Genomic DNA, 19,556 nt, shown 5'->3' with positions numbered 1-19,556 from the left:
TTCTAATAGGTATTATAGGCAGCTAATACTAGGCAACTAATATTATTAGCCTATTAATCATAGCTATATATATATATATCATGTTAGGTAGACTAATATAATATCATATATAATATAATATAATAAAACATAATATAATATAATATAAAATAGCCTAATATAATAGCATCAAAACCTCCACCCACTCACGGGAAAGAAAGCAGTTTGAGCCAGACTGTTTATTTATTGTCTTAGCCTAAGCAATTGACTTTCAATGTAGACATAGAAACAGGAACATAGAAATGCCCTGCAGTGACTAAATTATTATTATTATTATTATTATTATTATTATTATTATTACTACTACTACTACTACTATTCTCATTAGGCCTATTATTATTATCACCTTGACACGAGTAGAAACTAGGCTACTTGCTCGTCTACAGATCCACTCATGACAACTAGCCGCTGATTCGGCTGACTCGCACTCATAACAACAACGTAACCGGCCCGCTTGGCTGATCCGACTGGCTAGCCTACTCTCCATACAGAGCTTGCAATGTTTCAGACTGTCTTCGCGACCTAATTGCATTTTAAAGTAGGCTATGCGTGCAGAATATATGTTATTTCAGAAGTGAACGCGTGGCTTTTGTTGTGGATTTTCTTTTAACCTTGACGAGGAGTTACTCGCTCCTCTAAAGATCCACTCATGACAACGTAGCCGGCTGATTCGGCTGACTCGCACTCATAACAACGTAACCGGCCCGCCCTGCAGATCCAACTGACCCGGCTAGCCTGAGCAGCTCCATACAGAGCTTGCAATGTTTCGGACTGTCTTCGCGACCTAATTGCATTTAAAAGTAGGCTATGCCTACGTGTAGAACACTGTATGCTATTTCAGAAGTGAAAGAATGGCTTTTGTTGTGGATTTGCTTTTCACCTTGACGAGGAGTTACTCGCTCGTCTACAGATCCACTCATGACAACGTAGCCGGCTGATTCGGCTGACTCGCACTCATAACAATGTAACCGGCCCGCCCTGCAGATCCAACTGACCCGACTAGCCTGAGCAGCTCCATACAGAGCTTGCAATGTTTCGTACTGTCTTCGCGACCTAATTGCATTTAAAAGTAGGCTATGCCTACGTGTAGAACATTGTATGTTATTTCAGAAGTGAAAGAATTGCTTTTGTTGTGGATTTGCTTTTCACCTTGACGAGGAGTTACTCGCTCGTCTACAGATCCACTCATGACAACGTAGCCGGCTGATTCGGCTGACTCGCACTCATAACAATGTAACCGGCCCGCCCTGCAGATCCAACTGACCCGACTAGCCTGAGCAGCTCCATACAGAGCTTGCAATGTTTCGTACTGTCTTCGCGACCTAATTGCATTTAAAAGTAGGCTATGCCTACGTGTAGAACATTGTATGTTATTTCAGAAGTGAAAGAATTGCTTTTGTTGTGGATTTGCTTTTCACGTTGACGAGGAGTTACTCGCTCGTCTACTGATCCACTCATGACAACGTAGCCGGCTGATTCGGCTGACTCGCACTCATAACGTAACCACCCGGCCCAGCGATCCGACTAACCCGGGTATACAAAGCAGCTCCATTAAGAGCGTGCAATGTTTCGGACTGTCTGCGCGACCTAATTGCATTTTAATATGCTACACATCTATACACCAAATCTAAAGTATGCCTAGGCTACATGCAGAACATTGAATGTTATTTTAGAGGTGAAGAATGGCTTTTGTTGTGGAATTGCTTTTCACTTTGAGGAGGAGCTACTCGCTCGTCTACAGCCACTCATGACAACGTAGCCGTAGCCGACTCGTACTCATGTAGCCTAACCGGCTGGCTGATCCGACTAACCCGGCTCTGCGGGAAGTTAACCAGTTATCTCAGACTGCCTGCTCACTCAGTCGCTTGAGTTGATTTGTGGAGTTGTGGTTATCCTACTTACGAAATGGTTACATTTTTGGCAGATATGATGGCTAGTAGGCTAGCTAATGTTGCAAGAGGTTTGTGTGTGGCGCTGTTTGTCGTTTTAGATTGAATTGTAGTAGGACTCAACTGATCCGAGTTAATGATACTAGAGACTCGCGACTCGTGGGTTAATTTAAAGATACGGGTGAAAGATCCGAGTGAATCACGACTCAAACAGGCGTACTCATTAGACATTCTCTGGTTGAGCTCAGCCCACCTTCAGCACGTCTTCTCATGCATGTCCGTAGGGCCTACAGTACCTTGGGCCCTATCATGACATTCTAAAGTGCATCGTCACTCGTCAAAAGTCTATTCAAATTTAGTAGGATGTCCAGTTCACATTGGGAGGGGTTTCGTTCTCAAAAGTGGAGCGCATGGCGTAACAAGGTGTTCCTAGGTCTTTTAATCAGTCATATGGGTGTGTTTGGGGCGTAACATCATTTTAAACCAATAGGCTTGTTTGACTTCGGCTGAGTCTGACTTGGTCTGGCTTACTACGTAAACGTGATCTTCAGAGCCTAGCCGGGAGGAGCTACAACAGAGGGCAGCTCATCCCGGACAGAAAGGCTACAGTCTGCCTGACGTGACTCGCGGGAGATATCGCGGAATGTTGTTTGCAATAAACACAGCAGAACTTTCATTCTTACTCATTAAAATGAGCATGATGACTGACGAAATAAATTCTTATGATGTAGTTTAAATAAACCACTGTTGTCATACAGTTAACAGGCCTGCATTGTAGCACATAAATTCAATATCAAGTGTTTTCCCTATATGTATGTGTGTCTATTTAGCCAACAGCAGAAAATAACAGAATATCCAAACGTTTTCAGTAGGCTAGCCTACCATTGTTGCAGAAATCACGTATAAGAAGGTATCCCTTCGATTTCTGTTTATTTTCGCATATTCCAACATAAGGAAGCAGCATGAGCCTCTAGTCATAATCGTCATGAGGACATTCCTCCCAAATGGCCCTATCACGTCTTTGAACTGACGTCATGAGGGCGTGTTTCAGCTCGTGCAGCTCGTGGAAGGCAACTGCAAGATCTGTCTGCAGGCTAAGACTCCCGCGATATTTTAAGGCCATGTGACATGGTGTCACGGTGGTAAGTCCCTCCCCGGCTGACAGAAGTCGGACAGAATTTCTAACCAGTATGCATTGCGTCCATCCCAGTATGCATTGTGTTCAACCCAGCATGCATCACATCAAGTCAGATCTGCACAGATCTGCCGCAAGTCGAACTCCCCTAATGAGAATGACATCTGTCATTCCTTTTAACGGCGCAATGCGCGATATGTCAAATAAATGCATCGGTATTTTGGCATTCAACGGCGCATTTGAAGGAGGCTGCTTGCGAGACCGTATGGAATAGTCATTCTTAAACCATGCTTTACTAAAACCTAGCATAGCCTTCACGCATTTGCACTCGTCTATTATTTGAACTCATTGGCAAAGTGAAACTAACTTCACCAAGGAGTCAGTCAAGGACAAGACAGTTATATGCAGTTACTTTCACTATTGACTGACAATGGGTTACCATCGAAAACATAGGCTGGAAAAAGCAACACTTACCCTAATGTTGCTCAAATGACTGAATAAAACAACATTTATCCTGCAGAGGAGTTGCTTATATCTCGTGACAGTGCGTCTTCAGCTGTGCTCCATAGGCTACGTGTCTCTCGCCTCTCCCCTAATCACTTTTAACCGTCATTACCAATTTGCAAATGATGGTGAATAACTACTCATCATGAGATGTACAGTATTTCGTAATATCTTTATTCTAATTATGTTTCCCATTGTAATCGTGCAATTTGTAATGCTTTGCATGGACGTGCGCTGGTGTGCGTTCATGAATGATAGAAGGATGGTGCGTGCACCTGCCAATATGACTGTTGACATGCGCTCTTAAAATAGCATATGAACAACCAGTGTTGGGGAGTAACGGAATACATGTACCGGCGTTACGTATTCAGAATACAAATTATGAGTAACTGTATTCCGATACAGTTACAAGTTAAATAGTTGGTATTTAGAATACAGTTACATTGTTGAAACCAATGGATTACATGACGATACTTCTCTGTTTCATAAGTTTATTCACTCTCTAAATAAATAAAGGCAACTCAGAAGCTCCTAAAAGCAATCTATGATTTCCATGTTTAAATCCAAGCCCCGCCGTCTTGCACTAGCCTCAAAACGCAGCCAGCGCGCATTATGGACGCGTCATCGGAGACCCTGAAATGACTGTTTGCACAGCAAATTAGGAGTAAAGTAAGTGGAGGTAACTCCTGTTCCTCACTGATCGCGGTTCCTGATGTCTGTTCAAAGGATATTTTCCCAAGTATTAATAGGCTACTTCGGCCAATCGGTTACACAGTTTGCTAATCAATAAACAGAGCCTATAGTTCACGTGTTGATTTAGACCTAGGCCTACAATTAAACCAATCTCTAAAATAGGCACTGCATTCTAAGTTTTTTATTCTAACTTAAAATAGCTTTATGGATTATTTTTTTTTCTAATTAGATCTAGCCTACGTTTTAAAATGAATTATATGGTGGAGCCTCTGAAGAATTATTCTTGCGAGTAGGCTAGCATATTTTAACGTGCGGTTTTTGATTGTCATTACGCAATCACGTTCATTTTGAGAGCACTGATATACAGTAGCCTAGATAGTGTTTACATTTACAGGTCATTTGCGTTCCACCTGTCATATGCGCCCCTCACTTGTACTGGGTTGATGCCACCGAAAAATCTCACAGGTACTAATATATTTTCTGGCTACGCCCTTAAAGTAGCCTATTTATTTAGTTTGTTTTAATTAGCCTAGTCGCCTGCTGTAAAGTAGTTTTAGTGGTCACCTTGCTATTTTAAAGTTGTATCAGGTAGCTTAGTTGACTTTACATTCTCCTATGTGGGCCTAACACTTCAGCCATTTGGAACAGAAGAACACACCAGAATAGGCCTGTTTAGTAGGCCTAAGCAGGATTTGATGGCCGCATTCCTACACTTATAAAATCCAATTCAATGCGGAAGTAATCTAAGTATTCAGAATACGTTACTCAGATTGAGTAACGTAACGGAATATGTTACAGATTACATTTTTGGGCATGTATTCTGTATTCTGTAACGGAATACGTTTTGAAAGTAACCCTCCCAACACTGTGAACAACTCGCCATTGACTTCTGACCAGGTTTAGGTGGTGTATGATAGCGATTTTTAGACAATGCGCCAGGTCCCTCCCTAGGTTGTTAATTGCCACACCCCTGGGCGCAATGCTTAAAAAATAAACATGCAAAATAACGAATTCAACTTCGCGCCGGTGAATAACGAACTTTACGCCATGCGCTGGTGACCCAAAATATAGCCCCTTGTTTCCTACTGTCCAAGTTATATTTCTCAACATCATCTATAGAAAGAATGCTTAAATCTATAAAAGCATTTCCTCGACTCAAAACACGTACGGAGGTTAGACTCTCGCAGGCTAACAGTACTACTGGGGTAGCCTATAATGCGTAGGGGAGAGGTACAGCGGTACAAATGTATCAGATAGCAAAATCATTTTGGCCCAAATTTGGGCCTAAATTGGTATGCCATTTTGGCAAAGTTTTGGGATGATGTACGGCCCAAATTTGGGCCAAATTAGGCGTGCCAAAAGAAAAACAAAAGGCGGCCAAAACCCAGCCAAAACCAATTTTGGAATACCAAAATGTAGCCAGACATATCCCAAAGAGTTGCCAAAACCCCAAAACCTTGCCGAAAAGAGGCCTTAAATGACCCAAAGTGTTGCCATAACTGACCCAAAGTGTTTCTATTTATTTATTTATTTATTTATTTATTTAAACCTACTATGTCCTAGTATTCTAGGCTCATATTAAGTTATATGGTTAAACTAGGTTCTGTGTGTTATGCAAAAAAAATTTAATGAAGCAAAATATTTTAAAATTATATATGTTTTATTAAAGCTGTTCTGCTTGTTGCTCCTGGTTGGGAGGCAGCTGGTGGTTTTTCCTCCCACCCTCTCTATCCCCAGCCCAGTAAGACCACCTCTTCACAGCCTCCTCAATTTCTTTGTTTGTAGCAGATAAGCAGGATGGATTTCTCCTCACTGCATCTGTAAATGAGAACATACACAACAAGTTTTCAGTGTCAGTGATTTAACAGATTCTAAACAGCAATAATGTATGCTACAATCTTCTTCACTATGCGAACTGTAAGCATTGTCAAACAAACTAATCATCTGGAAGATAGGTGTGAAGGTTCTGTTGTCTTCCACATTGCAAAAATGAGTTCAGCTAAATTCTACTAAGAATTGGCTGACAGTTGAATGATGGTTTCAGCCTGATATCCCTATAGCTACAGGAGCCTTTGGGGGAAAAAAATGTCAGAGCCGAGAACAGGATATTTGTGAACAGTGATGAACAGTTTAAATGCTTTCCCATAACAACTGATTTGAGATGTAATTTCTCAAACGGGATTTTCCCGTTCAATCCCCGCCATGACATTTTCTTGGCCAGATTGTTCCTAATGGCCTGCTTCAGTATACGCCAGACACTGTCCTTGGCTACTTTGTTTTTCCGACAGCAAGTGTTCAAGTCCCAGATAGCAAAGGGGCGTTGAATCCACGTTGATTGTTGGTTAGAATGGTCGGTTTCCGTCAGACGACCGAAATTCACCGTTGAATCAACGGAGTGGAAGGTCATTCTTTCAACAGTCGGAGAATGTCGAAAACACTCCGTTGAATCAACGTTGATATGCTGGCTAATTTTCAACGTCATTAACGGGATGTCGAAATGAGGTTGAATTGTGGTTGTAACATCAACGCATCTGGGGCAGCAATTTAGTAAAGACAGGATGCAGTCCAAGCATGTTGTAGGTTCAATAATGCTATTTCTTGTAGCCAGCCTACCTACCTAAGCTGCAGATAGGCTGGTCATTACTATCCCTGGTACAACTTCTGGCATGAAATGAAAACTATGGCCTAGCCTATATACTTTCCTTTTAGCCTATATGTATATCTAGTCATTTTTGTTAAGCTCACAGTGCTTAACATCATGCAACATCAATGGCATTTAGGGAGGGGGGCACACAGGCTGCAATTTAGAGATCCTAGTAAAACTATTCAACAATGCACGATGTGATAATCTAACACAGTTCAAAGGTAAGTTTAGACATAAGTCACAAAGCCCACTCATACACATTTCCAGACCCCGCTTCCTTGAAATAATTACTCAAGAGTTTGATTTCACAGATAAAGGTTTCAATACCCATTAAACAAAATTGAAAAAACTTGCATGTTAAAGGAATACATGAAAATTACATCAAGAGAAATGTAGTGCAACAAAAAATAGTTTATTTAAAATAAAATCAAAACAGACAAATACAGCTAATGAAGAGGTATAGTAAACCAAACAATACAGCATACCAAGCAAAATTTACAAGATAACTAATTTATTTTTCAATAGTGGCCAACACACACAAAAATGGCCTCTTATTGTTTTATATTATGTCAAACGCAAGGGAGACAGAGAATGAGATTTTGCAGCAATTTAACGTGACAATTAGTCAGGCCGAAAAGGTCCCCCTTAGTGAAAGCTCATGACATCTACCACTTTGTGAGGCAGCTTTAGACTATGCGAACAGACCTCGTCAACACAGTACAAACAGTTGTGTCAGTGACAGTACAGACAGCGAAGATTTTAGTGAATCATCCAGCTCTGATGAAAATGAGTCGGGGGAGATGAGTCTACGAGACAAACTTAAGCAATGGGCAACGACTTTCGAAATTAATCTCGTTACAGTTAGTGCTCTTGTCAATATTGCTGTGGGAACATTAGGTGGGGGTAAATATCACCATTTTGGATTGGCTAAGGGAATTTTGTCCAAATTGAATTCAATCCACCTACCTAGTTGCCTTCAGACAATTCGATTGCAATTTAACAGTGATGGTTTACCCATTTTCAAAAGTTCTAGCATTAATCATATTGACAGCATACCATCCAGAGCTGCTTAGAGATCTTGAGATTTTTCCTATGGGAAAATAACAGCCAGTGCTCATAGGAACTGCAGTAATAATGCAGTATGTTTCCTTACCACAGCCTACCAAGACCCTCACGTCATCAAAAACATAATGGCAAGTTGCATCGCCTGTATTTACAGAAATAGACAGATTGAAGGCCACAGAGCTAAGGCAATTCATGGTTTACAGTGGGCCTGTGGTTCTGAAGCGCATTCTTCCACAAGATATTTTTGAAAACTTCTTGGTTCTCCGTGGGTGTGTTTTTATTGCTCAGTCCCAACCTCTCTGCACCCATGATTGATTTTGCCAATAGAGTACTGACAGCATTTGTAAAAAACTTTGGCGACTTATATGGTGAAGGGGAAATTGTTTTTACTATACATCAGGTGATACACCTAACTGATCTATACCGACAATTTGGTGCCCTTGACCGTGTCTCTTCGTTTCCCTATGAAAATTTTCTTGGAAAAATAAAAAAAATGTTGAGAAAGCCTAATCTACCATTACAACAGGTGGTCAAGAGGTTGTCAAAGGTGCCTGATACCTTGACTTAACTTCCAAGTATACAGCCCCTTCTGTTTGACTTACACCAGGATGGTCCATTGTCTCTGCCTTTCTGTACTGTTTGGCATTGCTGAATTACAGTCACAAAAGATTTGTCTGTGTCTGGTTCAGTTTTTATAGTCTACAAAAGACCTAAGCTTCAGAGAATCACATTTCACTTACCCCTGCCCATCCCTTACGCCTGCCTATCCCATATGGGGTAGCAAAAATCAAAGTGTGCAGCGTTCACATACCGGAGATCACAGTATCCACTCAAAGACAGAGGACAAAAGTGTGTAGAACAAACATTTGAATTTCTGATTTTGTCATCCCTGCGAGGGTTTAACACGTTAATTTCAGGAGTCTATGGAGTGACCAGAGGTAAACCTCTAAAGGTGATTGTGCACTCCTTTATGTGTGATGCTTCAGCTCTGCACCAATCAAGGTTCTTGCTGTGAAGAGATGTCAGGTCTCCCAAGACGCACTCAACACCTCACAGTGGCACAGGTCTGCCAAGATCAGCACACTTGACTTCCAGCTCGAGTCCTTTCTGTATGGAGCATAAATAAAAATAATGGAAAGTAAATATACATCCATAAAAAACCCCATACAACTAACACTATGACATGGTATACCCCCCAGCAATTAATATACAAGTGTGATTCGTTCAAAAAATTGGATCTACTTCATTGGTGTTCAAATAACAATGTTAAGTCATTTTAAATTACGTAGGACAATGGGAAATACAACCAACCAAGCAGTGGAATAAGAAGTTATAATCCAAAACGTGTTTAAGCTGCTGAAAGTGAAGATGTATGAAAGATGAGCATGAAAGCACAATTCTTACAACAGGGTTGCGCCATTCAGTGGCAGCAACAGCTTCAAGTATCCTCTTCCCAGGTTGACCTCCAGTTGATCCTTGTTCCTCCTGAAGGTCAGGAACACTTCACAGAGTAGTGTGGTGTGCATCACAAATACTCCTAAAAGGAATCATAAAAGATACAATTTCAAAAGCAGTGTTATGCATGAACCAATTTCATTTCCTATTAACAGTGAATTGAACACATTCCTGACATAATAACTTGATCTAGCTCTAGTTCAGACTCAGAATCAATTTAGGTCCAGCTTGGTAACACATGCTTATATTATTTAGTTGTGATTGAAATAGGTAACAGAATTTCCACAATAACTGGAGATGGTAGTGATGGAAAGCTGATTATGAAAGGAATTGTTAAAGGTTTATTTTAGGGCTGAATTGATTACTTGAGTAACTCAAAATTATTAAATTACAAAAAATGATTGATGAAAATGATCTGCCTCGAAGCTTCGCTTAATTTCCATCACTTGCGATGTGGCCTGCTCAGCTCAGGGGTTATTGTTTCACACGGACCGTTATTACCAACGCGCACACCACTTTCAGAAGTAAGTTGGCGTGATTACACCAAAGAAACCATCCGTAAAAGGCAGCAGATGTCCAAAGTTTTGAGATCATTTCAAATCTAGAAAAGACAAGGACGTCAAAACTGCTTTGCACTCTATTGTAGCCTGCTGTACTTTACTGCAGAAATTCTGTATTGACTTAAGACATGAAAATACTTAAGTACTGCACTGTATTGTAGAATAACTGCACTGTGAAAACTGCAGTTATTTTTTGTAAATGAGGTAATTTGGTAGGAAAGGTAGATGCTGCAGATGCACAAATATACATAAAATAAATAAATTTACTTTGAAGTGACTAGGGCTTTACAGCTTGACATTTATTGTGCATATTAATCAATTTGCAAAATATATTTTAAGAAATACATACATATTTTGTTATTCGATGAAATAATCACTAGCATACTCGATTCCAAAAAGACTCATAGCTGCAGCCCTAGTTTATTTGAAGAGAGAAACCAGAAGCACTCACTGTCTTTCTTCATTTAAAACATATGAACTGAATGAGTCTCAATTGAAAAGAACTATGAAGGTTAATTTATGCATTTTCTAATCACATCACGACCTGAAGAGTGATTTCAAATGACATTCGCCGAACACAGGAGATGGACAAAGGAGATGCATGAAAGAGGCAAGTCATTTTCCTCACCTCTGGAATAAGAAAGATATTTACTGAACAAAATGGTTGTAATGCATTTGATGGTATTGCCTTCCATTGCTTAGGTGCTAGGTCAACCTAACCCACTTAGTTAGCAAACGCAGAGGAGTAGCCCGTTACAATTCAGCGAAATGTGGGGGGGTAAATTGAAGAGTTCAGTGCCATGTGAGCACTTCACTTATCAGATTATTTAACAGAATACTGCACATCTAAAAGTCGCGTGCTTGCCAACCAGCCGCTACTATAATAGCCCCAGCTACCAACAATCTGCGCAGACATTGGTGGTGATAGACAAGACAGACAAGACACAGCATTTTTAGCGATACATAGCGATATTTAGATTGATTTGTTTTTATATTAATATTAACTTTAGCTTAGAATAGAAGATAGGTAGAATAGATTTTGTATATATATTTGTTTGTTTATATTGTTAACTATTAATCACAGTGTAATCTTTGTTGTATATAGATAGAGTTTTAGATTAATTTAGATAAATTAGCGTATAGTATTAAATAGATAGATTAGATAGCGTTAAATAGTTTAAGCAATTGAAGAGTTCAGATGCAAAACCCTCTAAATCCGTCTGACCACTTTTCTTTTAAATGAGCATTTAAAATCAGGCTCCTATAGGTTTTTGCCTATAAATCGATATTTCAGACCAGGAAGAGAGTGGTATTTAGTGGGTTTTGAAGTTAAATTATTTGATTGACGTATACTATGTGTGGAGAGCATCCACTCACCATCTTTATCTCATTTTTGACATAGGTGGCATTTAGAGGCTTTTGCATCTGAACCCTTCAATTTTTTCCTTCATTGAGCTGTTGAAAAGGTAAGTTTAAGTGTAATGATAGTGACTACAATGTTAAAAAGTCACTTTAGTGTGCTAACGTTAACGCTAGCATGCTAACGTTATTAGCCAACGGCAACAACCTAGAACATTTGCTGCGCGAGCACCTTTGATCTCCATTGATAATGTCAACAACTTCACCTCTCGTTAACGTTATCCAATAACACGACATGTAGATAATGTCATGAATAACGTAAATGTTGTACATTTACGACGAATATGGGCTATTTTTTACCAACGCCATCAGCTATGGCAAACGTTAACTCGGAGTTGATTAGACTTAACATTAGCTGCTAATATCTAACGTTAAAAGTTAACGTTACAGTCCACTAGCAATGCAACAAAGTTAACATTAGTCCACTAGCATTGCAACATAACACATGACATGTAAATATATGTCAAATGTCAAATATATAAGTCAAGTTAACTATTGAAGGCATAACGTTAAGTTACATTTCAGACGGGAATTTTGTGTATCAAGTTAATAGCACTACTAGAATTGAGACCTTGAATTTCCCCTTGGGATATATAATGCTATGATTGGCTATTAGGCTACATTAACGTTAGCTGACGAACTTTAATCAAAACATGCTAACGTTATAGTTGGCCTACATGTACTACCTTATCATTAAAGAATAAATGTCCGTTAATACAGCGAAAATGCGCGAGGCATAAGCGGGCAACTTAGCCAGGAATCGTTTGATTCAAAGTTCGTGACAGTTTAGCTAACGTTAACGTTACAGCAGTTAACACCGCAGTCCAAGGTTTTTTCCCCAAGGCAATTGTCGATAAAATATGACCGATTACATCTTTACAAATTTGTTCCGTTTGCTATACTACGGTATTACTATACCAATATTACTAGGAATATCATCCATAATATTGGTATTTAGTACAATTTCTTTCTAAGAGAGAACGTTATTGAGTGATGTCAGCATGGCGCGCTGCGTTCCTTACTAAATCCCCGGGAAACTGTCGAAGCTAATGTTAGCCCATGCTTAAACTCATCTGACGATACTAAAATAAATTTAAGACATTAAAAGGGTCGATTCGCTACGGGAAATCGACCCGTGGACATGTCGGTCCATTCTACATAATATTGTACCAAATACTGCGACTCAATCTTTTATATTACGCTTAGGAAACAATTCTGCTAACCTTGCTATGCCACGTGAAAATCCATCCACCACCAACAGCATCCTCATCCATCCAGCTGGCAAATCCGCGGCGCAGCATCTAAGCGCTGTGCCGCTCCCCCTCCGTTTTAAAGGCATTGAACCGGAAGTGAATTACAGGCAGCCTCTAGCTTTTAACCAATCTGAGCGCAGTTGATTAAATACGTTGTTGGCATAGGCCTTATAAGAATGCATAGGCTTTTTTCGACGTGGAGGGACTTGGGCAATACCATTCTAATATATTACAAAACTAGAAATCACGTTATTTAATGTTAACACTTAAATTCATCCTAATTTCACTGTGTCATATTAAATGTAATTGTCAATCGTTGCCACACTATGCCATTGAAACTAATTTTGTGTTTGTTTTGTTTTTGTTTGTTTGTTTACCCTTCCATTTGCATGTATATGGGACACTGAAGACCATTTCAAGCTCACAGTAAAGGTATCAGCCTAATTTCTTTTTTTCAATAGTGGCCAATACACACAAAAATGGCCTCTTATTGGAGTAAAAGAAGGCGAGTCTTGTCAAACGCAAGGGAGACAGAGAATGAGATTTGGCAGCAATGCCAAACAGTACAGAAAGGCATTAACAAAAGACTTCGGTCTGTCAACAAAGACTGGGGACAACTGTATAGCGATAGGACAGGAGATTGCACTGGTCCAAAACATTGTGAAATCATCTGGTTCAGTTTTTATAATCTACAGAACATTTAGCTACAGAGATTCACATTTCACTTATCCCTGCCCATCCGCTCACATAGGCTGTTTTCAGGTCCACACGCTAAAAGACAGTCTTGAAGTTGGGCACCATGAGGATGTTCGAAGAAAATGTGTGCTTTTGCCAGACCAAGACTATTTTGTTGCCATCCCTCTTCTTCACCAATCCTAATTCCTAATCCTCAACAACCCCCAATTCATAATCCTGAAAAAAATCCTTAAAAAGAAAAAAAAAACATATAGCCTATAAAAATAACAAAAAATCCATCTATCTATCTATCTATCTGACAAAATGCTGTGAATGCTCTGAGTAGTTCAGCTGAGTAGCGTCGTCTACTCTTCCTGCGAAGTGCTTTATTTTTTTTGTCTTTTATGTAAAGGTAACTCTGGGGAGGGGGCATCTGCCTCGAGCCCGGCAAGCCTTTGAAGATAGTTAGGCTTAGGTAGCTAATATGTTAGTTTATGATTAGTTACAGGCAGTTTACCTATCACTTAACATAGTGATCACTTGCAGCATATACACCAATAGTGACTTTGGTGTGTAGATTAAGACAGATAGATAGATACTTGTAATATAGAAAATTCTGGAAATATATTTCTAAGGGTTATTTTTCACACATTCAAAACTCATCAGAACTGTTGTTCTATTTCAAGTGTTTCATTCATTCAGAAATATTATTCTTTTTCAAGTGTTTCATTCATTCACCTTATTATCAGATGGCACAGATGTGGAAGGTGGTCGAGTTCACGGACAAAGGCGCTGCCGTAGTGCCATCCAGCTGGCTCGAGGAGGCTTGGGAAAGCTGGAGGTGTTACTGGCCTGGCTCCTATGACCACTGGCGGCTCCAAAAAGCCGTTTTAAACCACCTTCCACCAGGTCAAAACTGGGATGTTTTTGATGACGTGAGGGTCTTGGTAGGCTGTGGTAAGGAAACATACTGCATTAAAACATTTCTTTAAGATTCAACTTGTTACATTGCACTAACACATGTCATTCACTTTCAGCAACATATGGTAAGGCCAAAGACTATTTGGATAAGTGTTTGCAACCTGACTGTGCAACAACAGACATCCAGTCAGAGGCTGAGATTCCGGACAAGAGGAAAAGGTAAAAAAAAATTCTGTCGTGTCTAAGCAAAACCGAAAAGCTCACAAAATATATACAAAAAAAAGTTTGTTCAGTGTGTTCTGTTTATATTTCTGGTGTTGCTGACCCACTACCATGACTGTTCCAAAGGGCAAACCCACGCTACAAGCAAGGTAGCAATCTTGAAAGGACGGGCTCATCAGCTACAGCCAGGAGTTGGATCTTGCCACGAGAGGCTATTGGAGGTGCGGATCTACAGCAATAACACATATTTCAGAATTAAACAAATATCTGATTGTCCATTTAGGCCAGTCTGAAATTCAACTGCCATTTCCTATGCTTCAAGGTGAGGACACTGATGAGGATGAGCCAACCCCTAGAAAAACGGCAAGGCCAGCGACTGACTTTGGGCCAGGTAGGATAGGCTAAACATTTGTGTGTTTACTGTTTAAGGCCATTTCTAGTAACACTCAAATGCTAACAGTACCATTATCTTATTCTGTATTAAAGTGTTTTTTCCTTTGCAGACATCAATAGTGAGTGGCGATTTGGGTCATCAACCACCCAAAGAGGTAATTTAGGCCTAACCCTTCCTACCCGTCCACTACTGAAACATTGACACCCTACGCCTGTATCTGTCAGTCTTTGCCCTCTAACACTCTACTCTTTTTCTTTTCTCTCAAACACCATGCAGACTCACATCAAGAAGGGCATTTTACACAAGGTAAATTTTACACAAACTCTTCCTTAGATACACCAATTTTGAAAAAAATCTAATCGATGCACCTTGTGATTTTCAAATATAGATGCACGTCAGCCACACCAACAGCTGTTGCGTGGTAAGTTAAGGAGACACAAACATTCATAGTCATATACATCAGAATGAGCTAAAATGTGAAAGTACACCAGTAAGAAAACATATTTCTAATATTAAGTAACTTAAATTGACAGATATTGGATTAACAAAAGTGGTACAGCTGTTGTCGGAGAGAGAGGTGAGGCAGGCAACCCCTGAAGCTTCCCCGTCAAACATCAAACTGCCTCTCAACACAATAGAGGAGTTTGAACAGGCAGAAGCTCTCATCAAGGAAAACCCGCTCGAGAAGCAAAAAATGGTACTTAAATGAGCACTACCAAAAAACTTTAACTAACATTACATTACATCAATTTAAATTATTATGAACATACCTCTTCTTTCCAGCCATCCACTACACCACTCACAGTAATTGTAGGAATAATCCTTGAAAACAAAAGGAACACATTTCTCATTATGTGACACAGATGAGTTCGCTAATATGGTACATAATTATTCATGCAATGTTTCTGTTTGTTTGTTGGTTCATTATGTCTTGTCAGATATCTACATTTACTCTTGTTGGTGGGCACACTGCTGAAGTGACCGTAAGGCGGATGCTGCAGAATGGCCTCACCAACAACCTGGCTAGCCTTTTCAACTGGGCAGGAAAAGGCCACAAGAAACCTTTTAAAGAAACAATGCTCAGTGATGTACTGTATGGTATGTTTGTCAAAAAATGTAATGTGTTACTATTACAAGTTACCCTATCTAAAATGTAATAGGCTAGTAGTGTAACTATTTCAATTACTTTAACAAAGTAATGTAACTAAAAGAAGTTGGGACAAGTCAAAATGTCTACATCGAGAGATCATAGGCTTTCAGAAAATATGTAGTTTATGAGTATGTGTTCTTGGTTCATTCTTGATTCAAAAGTCTTTAATATAGGGGACAGATTATGTGTTTTTGACTTTTAGCCTTGAGGGAAAACAGCAAAACTCTAAAGACTAGACCCAGGAAGAACCGGAGCATGGGGTACTTTGCTTTATTTATTTAGAAACGGCCACATAGCACATTCGCGCTTACCGTAAAACACGCAGCTGCATGAAATGTCTTACAACTTATCGCCACAAGGTGACAGTTTAAGTCCGCTGTAGCATTGCCGGTAAACAGGGCAGCGGACTGCATTCAAAGGCGTTGCAAGTGGCATTGAGATACTGTAAGCAGAACGAAACTAAAGATCACCTCGTTGAAGTCACACAGTAGACTAGGCTAAATCAGAGCCTACTTTTGTTTTTATCAAGATGATGGCCTTTGGCGAACAGTTTAGGCCTACTCAAAATGAGTAAAACCAAATTTGGCAAAATCTCGCCAAAGCTGCATGCGAGCCACCAATTATAGCTTGACGAGCCGCGCAATGAGTAACACTGGGCTAGACTGTCAATACACAGCATTCTGACACCTGTTGAACTTGGCGGATTGCGCACCTACGAGCAAATTTGACCAGAAAACTAACAATTCTCCTTCTGTAGGCTAGGCCTATTCTTAAAATTAATAAATAACGATAAATGTTGGTGCTATTTCAGAAAATGGTTAGGCTAGATAGTCTAATCCCAAACTACCTCCACTACATCCAACAATAATATAATTTATTACCTTTAGAGTGTTATTACAAAACTCCTTCAACCTTCTGTCTTCATGGCTAGGCTACTGACCAATCCTGGCTCAGGGATTAGTTTCTCTATCTCGTGCACGCCTAATGCTGCACCAGGCATTCTGATATTGTGCCCATTTTAGTAGGGTTTTATTCTAAGTTAAATTAATTAAATTAAGTTTCTTTGTAAACTAAATGATTGACATGTATAGAGGTTAAAATGTTACAGCTTACCTGCACGTTGATCACTCAACGCATCGGACTCAGATACCGCACTCCTACAACCTCTAGGGACTGCTAGATCATCTTTCTCAGCATTCACGCCTCTCTCTGAGAATGAAGTATCTAGACTCCTGACATGCAGCCGTCCTACCACATGCTCGCTGGACCCTATACCTACGAGCCTACTTCAGTCCATCAGCCCGACCATCGCACCAGCTATCACACACGTGATCAATGCCTCGCTAACCTCCGGCACATTTCCAACAGCGTTCAAAACGGCCCGGGTAACACCGTTACTTAAGAAAGCTTCTCTCAACCCTGCTCAAGTCGAGAACTACCGCCCTGTCTCACTCCTGCCTTTCTTATCCAAAGGCATTGAACGAGCAGTCTCCAAACAGGTCTCTGACTTCCTTTCACAGAACAACCTTCTGGATCGATCCAAATCAGTCTGGGTTCAAAAGCGGCCACTCTACCGAAACGGCTCTGCTGTCTGTAACAGAAGCCTTAAAAGAAGCCAGGGCGACCGCTCGGTCATCAGTACTCATTCTGCTTGACTTATCGGCTGCCTTTGACACGGTTAATCACCGTATCCTTCTCTCTATACTCGCTAACATGGGAATCTCCGGTTCTGCTCTCTCCTGGTTTGAATCCTACCTCACAGGACGCTCGTTTAACGTATCATGGCTTGGTCAGCTATCTGCACCTCATCATCTCACCACAGGGGTCCCCCAGGGCTCAGTACTGGGCCCCCTTCTCTTTGCTATCTACACCACCTCCTTGGGACAGATTATCCGTTCGCATGGCTTCTCATACCACTGCTATGCAGACGACACACAGCTCTATCTGTCCTTTCCACCTGATGACCCCTTGGTTTCAGCACGGATCTCGGATTGCCTCTCAGACATAGCTACATGGATGAAGGCACACCACCTCCAGCTGAACCTCTCAAAGACTGAACTGCTGGTCCTCCCAGCTAAACCTACCATACACCACGACATCAACATCAAATTTGACTCTCTGTCTGTTTCACCTACCAGGACTGCAAGAAATCTAGGAGTTGTTCTCGACAACCAACTAAACTTCTCAGATCATGTTGCCTCAGTCGCCCGGTCATGCCGTTTCGCACTCTACAATATACGGAAAATCAGGACTTACTTAAATCAAGATGCCACCCAACTTCTGGTTCAGGCAATAGTCATCTCACGACTCGACTACTGCAACGCCCTCCTGACAGGTCTCCCAGCCTGCGCAGTGAAACCACTTCAGATGATCCAGAACGCGGCGGCGCGCCTGGTCTACAACCAACCCAAGAGGGCACATGTTACCCCGCTACTCATCCAGCTACATTGGCTACCTATGGCGGCCCGCATCAAATTCAAGGCTCTAACGCTTGCCTACAAAGTAGTCTCCGGTTCTGCTCCCACCTACTTGAATGCCTTCATACAGACATACGCTACCTCCAGACCGCTGCGCTCCTCAGACGAACGACGTCTAGCTCTACCTCCGGTACGCTCAGGCCAATCCAAACTTTTCTCATCTGTTGTTCCTCGCTGGTGGAACACACTGCCAGCTCCTACTAGGGCAGGGACATCCCTCTCCATTTTCAAAAAACTCCTGAAGACCCAGCTCTTTAGAGAACATCTCCTCTCATAGCAACACTTACAACAAGTCTTGCTGATCCTAGCACTCACCAGCCGTCTTAAACTGACACGTAACTGTTAAAAACAGCACTCACTTATTCTTACTGTACTCTAATGTTTTTTAAATTGTCCTAATATTGTTGAGAATTGCTCTAAACTTAAACTGTTTACCATGTTGTTAGTCGCTTTGGCTAAAAATGCGTCAGCCAAATGTAATGTAATGTAATGTAATGTAATGTAATGATCACTCTTGACGGGGTTGACCATCCAAAAACGAGTCGTATAATTTCCTGTTTTGTTGTTCAAAATTGTTTTATATCAGAATGTCCTCCTTCCTTTTAACGTTTGTCTTGTCTTGTTTGTTTCTTTCAGCTGCACTCCAAAAACAGCTGCCAGGGAGCACAATAATGATTTATGAAGGCACGGTGAAGAAGTGGTTAAAGTACGCTCCGGAGAGAGACGGAGGCGTAGGGAGGCGAAGCAGGCCAGCGCAAGATCAGGTAGATCAGCTAGTCGAGCTTTTTAGAAATCTCATTTAGCGTATTGCTGGGCATATTTTGTAGCCTACCAAATGTTAATATTTCTCTATTTCTTTTCAGGCGCCTTCATGACAAGACAAGACATGGAACAAAAATAAACCTACATGGATCCGATGGAACATAAATAAACGAAAATGTGTTTGATAAGATGTTCTGTGTGTTCATTAGTAGCCTAGATCTGGCACTCTGCCTTGAAGGAGATTAAGTAAAATGTCTTTGTTATCCTATTGTAAGAGTAATTTCATGATGTCCTGTTGT

The 19,556-nt window shown here is 40.7% G+C and overlaps 1 protein-coding gene and 1 long non-coding RNA gene across 3 annotated transcripts; one reads left to right on the top strand and one right to left on the bottom strand.

Moving 5' to 3' along the window:
* Window positions 1-7,532: 7,532 nt before the first annotated feature.
* Window positions 7,533-14,158, bottom strand: LOC143112404 (uncharacterized). Of its 2 annotated transcripts, none has more exons than XR_012984733.1 (3): window positions 14,070-14,158; window positions 9,374-10,025; window positions 7,533-9,076 (listed from the first exon to the last, which is right to left on the bottom strand). It is a non-coding gene; the product is annotated as an uncharacterized LOC143112404 (long non-coding RNA). The 2 variants fall into 2 exon arrangements; XR_012984734.1 differs by having other exon boundaries at window positions 9,374-9,506; window positions 14,070-14,155.
* On the top strand, window positions 10,024-19,447 carry LOC143112403 (uncharacterized). The gene is made up of 13 exons (XM_076274677.1): window positions 10,024-11,450; window positions 13,066-13,088; window positions 14,081-14,288; window positions 14,369-14,471; window positions 14,601-14,695; window positions 14,797-14,865; window positions 14,978-15,022; window positions 15,145-15,174; window positions 15,257-15,289; window positions 15,402-15,565; window positions 15,807-15,966; window positions 19,132-19,259; window positions 19,359-19,447. The coding sequence occupies exons 3-13, from the start codon at window positions 14,081-14,083 to the stop codon at window positions 19,368-19,370; spliced, it is 1,047 nt and encodes a 348-aa protein (XP_076130792.1). The 5' UTR covers window positions 10,024-11,450; window positions 13,066-13,088; the 3' UTR covers window positions 19,371-19,447.
* Window positions 19,448-19,556: the final 109 nt, after the last annotated feature.

Source organism: Alosa pseudoharengus, unplaced genomic scaffold, assembly GCF_046254945.1.
Source record: "Alosa pseudoharengus isolate Yale_2024_CS ecotype anadromous, Long Island Sound unplaced genomic scaffold, YU_APseudo_1.1 YU_APseudo_1.1_scf_8, whole genome shotgun sequence".
NCBI lineage: Eukaryota > Metazoa > Chordata > Actinopteri > Clupeiformes > Clupeidae > Alosa > Alosa pseudoharengus.
The sequence above is the reverse complement of the archived record's forward strand: the minus strand, read 5'-3'. Positions and strand labels throughout refer to the sequence as shown.